Genomic DNA, 8,335 nt, shown 5'->3' with positions numbered 1-8,335 from the left:
CATCCTTGTCCTGAATCCTACACACCGACCAAGTACCAGCCCCATTGCTTTAACTCTTTTCACGCATTACCAACTTCATGTCTCTCTCCAGCCAGACTTTAAACTTGGAAAGCCTGCTAATTATTGCAAGTGCCCTGTCTTCTTTCACTTCTCTTCTAAAAAAACAGTTTGTTCCTAAGGATCAGCAACATAAAAATTGGAACGCAAGCACCTACAGTTTCATTCACTGACCCTGCCCTCTGAGAGATGTAGAATGGAAGCTCTTGAAGAGTAAGGACTCCTCTTGTCCACTGCACTCTACTTTTTGTAACATTTAAATAGCAGTTAGCAGTTATTCTGTGATTATTTCATATTCTCAAACACTGCAAAGAGCAAAAATAAAGCATCAGCAGTTAAAAGAATGTACATTAAGTAAATCTGAGTAATTAATTTTGCACAAATCTCTTACTCTAGCAGATTCCAGAATTTATTGTAGTGGAAAATGCGGTGAAAACATATGTCCCCAATTTTTTCCCCTTAATTTCTCATACTCAACCCAGTAACTGAATACTGTAATGGAAGTGCAGATGCATGGAAGCCTCTCAGTGAGCTGCAACCTCACAGGACAGGACAATGAAGTTAATCTTTACTTAAAAACAGGTTTTTATGTACTTACCTGAAGACCCTGGCCACTGCAGTGATGGGAGATGAGGATTCCTTTTGCTGACATACTAGAGCAACCAGCAGCCTCTGAAAAAATATAGGGAAAATACGTGAGGATAAGCTATGACATAATCTTTAGGCTGAGTAATTAAGAGAGTCAGGGAAAGGAGAGGAAGATTAAGGAAAATGGAGGCAATTTCAGTATTGAGCCTTGTGATAGGATACACACTAGTAGGGCTTTATAATGAGTAACAGAAATTTGGCCACACAGTGAAGGTGAATGAAACCAACTCAAACTCTGCAGAGCAAAGGCAGTTACCTGACTCCTTGAAAGGGGCACAAGGGGAATGACAAGCCTGGGTGGGAGGAGGGGATGATTTTTATCTTGCTGCTTAAGGAAAGAGCAGGGTAAAGAAAAAGAGGTTTGGGGTTTTTTTAGATTTTTCTTTTTTAGACTTAGTATCCTCCTCACACAGCTGCTGCAACCTCCTGTCCTGCAACCAGCCTGGACAATAAGACTCTCCTGGAGCAGTGACAGTACTAGAAACAGCAGCATCCAGTCTGTCACACCAGATCCACCAGAAGATGAAAAGCACACTGTGCCTCTGCCTGCTGGAAGGAAATGCACCGGAAAACTGTCTGTGTGCACAGCACTTTGCCAGTCCAGACCCTCCTGGCCATTCCACTATATGGGATGAGTAGTATCACTTGCAAAACAGTTAAGTGCCCGGGCTCTGCGTGGTTTTATTTCTGAGAGCCACAGGCTTGCCCAATGGTGTGATGATGTCCAGCAATTCCCCATGGTACCCAACCAACAGCCACAGCCCTTCCAAGTCAATAGAGGGGCAGATACCCCAGCATGGAAACACAGCTTCTGTTAGCAGAAATATCACAAGATGTTCTGTAGCTGTGCTCTGTAAAGGCTCTTGACAATGACAGGGAAGACTTAAATTGCCACTCTCCCTGTTGCAAATTAGACTTGAAAGGTTATGAGTAAAAAAGGCTTCAAAAAAAAAAAAGAATAATCAAAAACCCCAATATAATTATAATTTTTAACATATATTCATGTAAAAGCTGTAAATACACAAATAAGAATTTTTAATTAACCAAAGTGTACACTCTATATTCATGTCTCTGACTACAGACAGCTAGGTGTTCATTAAAATCATATATACAGAGTATATGCAGCAGGTTTAAGTACTTGGGCAGAGATCTGTTCTTAAAGAAAAATACATCCAACTAATACAGACACAAGCTGAGAAAAGAATTAAACTACATATACAAGACTCTCAAGTCTATAAATCTATCTTGAGTTACTGTCATGGCACTCACAGACTTCGAGCTGCCCCTTCCCATTCATCAGAAGGGAGACTTTGTGGGTTGTCAGACATGCAGTTCAGTCTGGGATGGGACTCGGGGAAGACAATTTTCAGCTCCAGCAACTACAACTCACATCAGGGAAATGCACTAGCTGAAGTTACTGTTTAGCTGAAGTAGGCATGTAGATAATGTGTTGAGCAACTCTTGCAGGAATATTGCTCTTCTGTTCTCAGTGCATTTCTGATGTGACCTCTACTAAAATTCCTGTGCCAGAACTGTAGCCTTATTCCAGTACAATTAGTGCTGCAATCTTCCCCTTCCTATTCATATGAAGCACAGCATCTTATAGGTACTTTTTTCTCTTGAATAGCATGACTGACTTTGTTACTTGAGTAAGCATGTGCATGCAAACATGAAACTGAATCTGCGTCGAAGTCTTACATACTAAGCACTTTCTACTTCTGCTCCCTCTCCTCCCAATCTTTTATCTGCATGTCCCATGGGATCTTCTTTGCTATAATACTCTGCTGTGAACTCATACCGTTCTGATGGACAAGACCTTTCTGGAATTGTTGAGGCTGTAAGAACAGCCTGGATTCTTTGGGGGTAAATCTGTAAAGGACACAGACACAGACATGGTGATGTCCAGCCTTAAACAGAATCGATAGCCCTAAGACAAGAAGCTCAAGTACCTATTAAAGGAAAAAGCCTCAGAAGGAGCATTGCAACAGCACTATAAATAAGAAAGCATGCAAATTATCATAAAACAATAAAAACAGAGAAAAGCTGATGAGAGAAGAGCATATTCCTTCTGGAACACAGGCAGTTCCCCACATTGCAAAATTTGATACCTACCTCAAATTGAGGTTCACAGTCCATAATCCCCCGCCAAAAGGAAGCAGTGGGGAGAAGGATGTGTTTGATGGATGCATCCAGATGCTATGATTTCTTCTAGAGGGGCTTCTGTCAAGTTCCTCTCTTCTGGCCCTGCACAGAGACACTAAAAAATAATTTTCAGCCCTATCACTCTTTCTCTCCACGTAAAGGCTCCAGCAAGCTCACTTGCACAGTGGTTTGCAAAACCTGCAACACAGGTTGCACAGTGTAGTTACACTGAGCAGCTTAGCTCTCAATCTCTCTACTTACCTTCTAAATACTGAGACAATCTTAACCTTCCCCCCCAACCCTCAGTCTTTTGCAATTTTCCCAGCTTTCCACTGATTGTTGAAAATCTACATTACAGGTTCAGAATGCTCCTAAGCTAATTTTTTTAATATTTCCAGATTCAAGTTCCTCAATCCACCCTAACGTTTCCTGTCAGCAGTTGCTGTTTAACGTACTACCCTGCTACCAATCAAGTAGCAAATATTTTACCACCATAATATATCGTACTATTTCTTTTAAAACAGTTCCATACAGAAGTAGCTTTATGGAATATTGCTACCTTCCCAACAGTATACACATCTCATTTTAGAGCATTAAATCTATGCCATTGCTATGGTTAATCTATTCCTTACATATATGCTCACAGCACTTTTCTCCAATTGTCGTAAGCTGCAGCAGCAAGTCCAAGTTTGCAGTACAGACTGCCAGCTTTTTAAATTTCCAAATTCTCTGTTTGCTAACACACATACTAGTTCCAGCCTTGTTTTCACTTGCCTTCTTGAATGGAAGATATTTTTAACATGTCTTCTCTTGTGATTTCTGCATTGTATTTGCATCTGTTTACAAATATCTTTCAGAAACAGCAGTTACTGTTTAAAACTGATGACTCAGCAAGTAGTTAATGGGAAAGGCAAACATTGGCTCAGAGAATTGCAAGCATTACACTTTATGCATTTTTATAAAATTACACCTTCAACTGAGACCACATTGGCAGTTTATATTATCACAGTATCTGTTGTGATACAGAGCAAAAATGGGCTAATCCAAGCTATCAGTGACGTTTACATTCCCTCCATTCTCCACGTTACACCATCCTGTGGAAGCCACATAAAGCAGTGACGATGCTGGAAATAAGACCCGTTGTTCTAAGCCTTAAGGTGGAAACAGCCCCATCCTTTTCCAGAAGGGAGCATTCTGAATGACATTAAAAACTTCTGTCTTTAATGTTAAAACTTATAAAATAAAACATGTTTTGGCTCACATGGAAAAATCTAAGTTCAAATGCTTAGAAGCAAACATATCCATAACTACCTTGTTCCTGGATGGGAGCAGAAAGGTTTTCTTCTAGTCCTCCCAAGCCCACATATCTGCAACGCTTTCTGAAACATTGACCAATTCATCACAGGTCTTGCTCCAGTTATCTACCCCACTTATCCAGGACACTCTTTTGAACACCTTCCAAGTTTGCCTTGGCACAGCTGTTCACTGCAGAAAGGCTCCCTGCTTTTCCCAGGGCCCCATCCTCCCCATATGGATTTGTGTTGTTGGATCCTGGCTGATGAGGTATCCTTTCAGGCTGCCCAGCCCCTATTCCAGACTGTTCCTTCAGAACAGGCATGCTCGTTAGCTCTCAGGAAATGATTCGACTCCTCTGCTTCAACCTTCTCTGAAGGTTCATGCAGAACACAGTGACCAGGACAAAGCGAGCACACATTCACCCCTGCTGCTGCCCACCAGCACATGGTGCTTCTTCAACATGACACACAAAATGCACAGGGCCTGTGCAGTAAGTGGTGAATAGTCAAAATTTGTGTCACCCACACCTACTACAGCCAGAGAGGGGAAGAGAAGCAGGCAGGAAGGAACGCACAGCTGAATGTAAGGGGGGAACGGCCACAGGTAGGAACAGCTCCAGCGAAGTGTAGGAAATTCTCCAAGTGCTCAAGTCTCGTCCCTGCGGAGGCCCTCGCTGGAGCACCTCACTGCCTCTTCCTGCCACATGATCCAAAAAAATAAAGCTTCCTGCACCGCCAGGCATCTCTTATGTGACGTTGTCCATGATGGTGTTCCCTCATGCCAATATCACTGCAGAACATTGTGGAGGATGGGGGGGTTTAAATGTTTGAGCTGCTGGCCGGGGAGCAACGGTGCTGTTCTTCATCTGCTCTCTACTCTCATAGGAGCAGTTATTCTATGGCTTTTTTTAATTTTATTTTTAACAGTGCCACTTCACAGAAAGAAAAAAACCCAAACCACAACTGTATGACTGACACTGTACATTTTGACAGTTTGAACTGAGTTATGATGTTAATGGAAAGACTGCAATACGGCAAATTGGCTTCTAGGAGCTGTGTTACCAATCCCTGCATGGTGGTGGTCTGTCAATCCTTTGAAAACATCTACTGAGTAACACTGCCTACAGTGTTTCACTCCAGCAAGATATCCTCCATCTGCTTTGACAAAACCTCCCAGCAGCTGCTATTTAGCCTATAATAGAGACAGAAAAATCCTAATAAAATAGGTCTACATTAGAGCAATGCAAATTCAACACACAAGCCTGGAAGAGAAGAAAACCCCAACATACAGGCAGGTTTATTAGAGCACCCACAGGACAAAATTCAGCTGTGCACAACACACCAACACCAGGGCTAGACAGTACTTCAGTAACATTACAGAGCTAAAGATAAACCTAAATAAAGAACAGGAAATACAAACAGAAGAGTCATCTACTTGGTATATTATCTAATCAAGAACTTCTGTTTTGTAGGTATAAAAGCACCACCATCGTTCTGTACATCACTGTATTGAAAATATCACCAAGTATTCAAAATATATGAAACATACACTAAACATAACCAGCTTTGATGCTTAAATTTTGGCATATATTAGTTGTGTTCTCCAAAGCATAAAATTTCTGACCTGTACGTCTTGCTAGATAGTGCCATGAAATGCACTTGCCCTGTGCAGGTAATCTTCAGGACATAACCCAGCTGGGCAGGATGTTAAAGATTACTATAAAATAAAGGTATTGGAGACAAGTACATGTTATTGCAATTAACCAGACAATTTATTATAAAATAGTCTGCAGCACAGAGAAGCAAAGAACAGCTCTTCTGAAACAACACACTGAAACAAGGAAGTAGATCTGTTCATACAGAACATAGCTTAATGATGCCTTCATCAAAAAGATGGGAATTACTGAACGAAACCAAGTCAGTTACTTCAAATAGCCTGTGAATTTAAAGGCAAACACCAACAAGAAGGTATTAACAAAATTGTCTGCTCTTTTTAAGTCCTTGTGTAGTATCTGAGAAACAAACATGGAAAACTTCAGAGTGAAGTTGTTTTCAGTCCACTCTACCAAAATAAACTACAGAGAAAAGTCATCTAAAGACATAGCATTTATTTTCAAACCTGGAAAAATTACAAAATAAACTTCAATCAGTCAGTCCAGGATAGCTTTGAAATCTTGACAAAGAGACGGTTCTGTCACTGTCTTCAGCAGTGCCATGGTATCCTTGGGGATCTTCCTGAATAGCTGCATCTTACCTACCAAAATATGAGAAACAATTCATTACTACTGCAAGTAACTAACTATTCTGTTTTAGGGAAAATGCTAATAAAGTAATGAAATCAATACTAGCTGAATCCAATTAAAAAGTTGGAACACCTGGAATATGGAGATTAAAAAAGCTATAATAAAATATGCTACTATTCTTCGGCCCTTAAATCAGTCTAATAAATAAAAAGGTTAAAAATCATATGTTAAAATACCAACAAACTAAGATAACCAAGGAGCAAATTTGTCCTATTATGTCCTTGTAACACTTCTCTGTTTGGGTTGAAGAATTTTAAAATTTTTTTTAAAAGTATAAGACCATTGATTCAATAACTTGATCCACCAAAAAAGGCCTTCTGTCAAGCCATAGTTACTTTGAAAGACCATATTTTAAATAACACTAAGGACAAGGGACAGGTCCTTATCTGGTTGCTAACGTTTACCTACAGCAGGAAGGTATTCCCAAACTGTTTCTTTTCTCCTCTACTTTCAGATATGACATTAAAGTAGCCTATGCTTGGAACTGACATATACAAAAAGATTAAAAAAAAAAAAAAATCACGTGGAAAATGCACCTTTTGCTATAACACTGGCAACAGCAATTCTCCCCGCTGTGTTTCTCTGTAAGAGAACAGAGACTAACTGGAAAGCCACCCTTAAGGTGGAAAATTTTGGAAACTAAACAAGGTTCTTAAATCAGGAATGAAATTTTTATAAGAGGACATAACAGTTTTGAAACACAGAAGGTCACTGAGTCTATAGTCAACAGAATTACAGACAACAAAAAGGACTTTTTAGAGATTAGGAAGAACATGCAGAATCCTAGCAACAGTTTAAGTCCATTACCTAAACAGAGTTCGCAAAATTGTCAATGGTGCAGAAAGGCAGAAGTGCTCAATAAACATTTGTTCTGTATTTGGAAAGGAGACAGATGAGGTATTTATATATATATAAATATATAAGATGATATCTTATCATGATAAGGAAAGATTCTTGCTCCTTTCCCCACTGGTAATAATAGGAGGGATGTTAAACAGTAACTATGTTTTAAATACTTAACTCTGAAGAATGACGACAACTTGTACCGACAAGCCCCTAATATTGATATTTAGCAGGTTTTGGAATACTGGGAAGAACCTCCTCCCCAAAACCTCTCCCATGGAGAGTAATGGAAAGGCATGTGCAGGGACACAAGAAAAAAAATTAAGATTATATCAATTCCTGTCAACAACATGATCTTACAAGGGTAATAGGTTTTATATAGCTGATACAAACTCCAAAATGACAACAAAAAGTGTAGTTAAGTCAACACAGGTGCTATTACCAGCCTTGGTTATCTCTGTGCTACAGATTGCTGTGCCATATAAAGATACTGAGCTAACTTTACAGGGAATACACCTGAGAACCAGTTACTTCCCTGTCACAGCTACTCTGACACCCACAAATGCTACCTGATTTCCAGAAGTAAGACAAAACTTAAAATACGGTGTTTAAAATTAGCTCCGACATCTCTATATAATGCTCAGCTATGTAGTAACCCACCCTACAGCATAATGTTCTGATTACAACAACATTACCCATTAATAAGTCTGATGCATGCCAAACAAAACTAACTTATAAGACTGAATAGAAAACTATCTATCAATGTCTCTTTAAATAGATTTTAGTGCATTCCTACAAGATTGGAAGACTTAGTATCTTACTAAATTTGGAAGAAAATACAAATATAAATACCATGTATGATCAGGTGACTGAAAAATAGCCTTCATCTATGACCAGAGATCTTGGAGACATGGAGATAATGATGCACGTTCACGTTAAGGGTATGCGTATGACTTATCACTACAGATCACAAGATGCCTTTGTACAGCTTTACAGTACCAACACACTGATGCCTCACCTTCCCTCCTGCTCAGCCCGTAGGTGGGA

At 39.7% G+C, this 8,335-nt stretch overlaps 1 protein-coding gene across 1 annotated transcript in view; it reads right to left on the bottom strand.

Moving 5' to 3' along the window:
• Window positions 1-6,292: 6,292 nt before the first annotated feature.
• TERT (telomerase reverse transcriptase) overlaps window positions 6,293-8,335 on the bottom strand; it is a 32,923-nt gene continuing 30,880 nt past the window's right edge. Inside the window, exon 17 of the mRNA XM_010583560.1 lies at window positions 6,293-6,396. Coding sequence (XP_010581862.1) covers window positions 6,293-6,396 — 104 coding nt within the window. The remainder of the gene's footprint in view (window positions 6,397-8,335) is intronic.

Source organism: Haliaeetus leucocephalus, unplaced genomic scaffold (genome assembly GCF_000737465.1).
Source record: "Haliaeetus leucocephalus isolate CR32 unplaced genomic scaffold, Haliaeetus_leucocephalus-4.0 Scaffold915, whole genome shotgun sequence".
NCBI classification, from domain to species: Eukaryota; Metazoa; Chordata; class Aves; order Accipitriformes; family Accipitridae; genus Haliaeetus; species Haliaeetus leucocephalus.
This window is presented reverse-complemented; position numbering and strand designations above follow the sequence as displayed.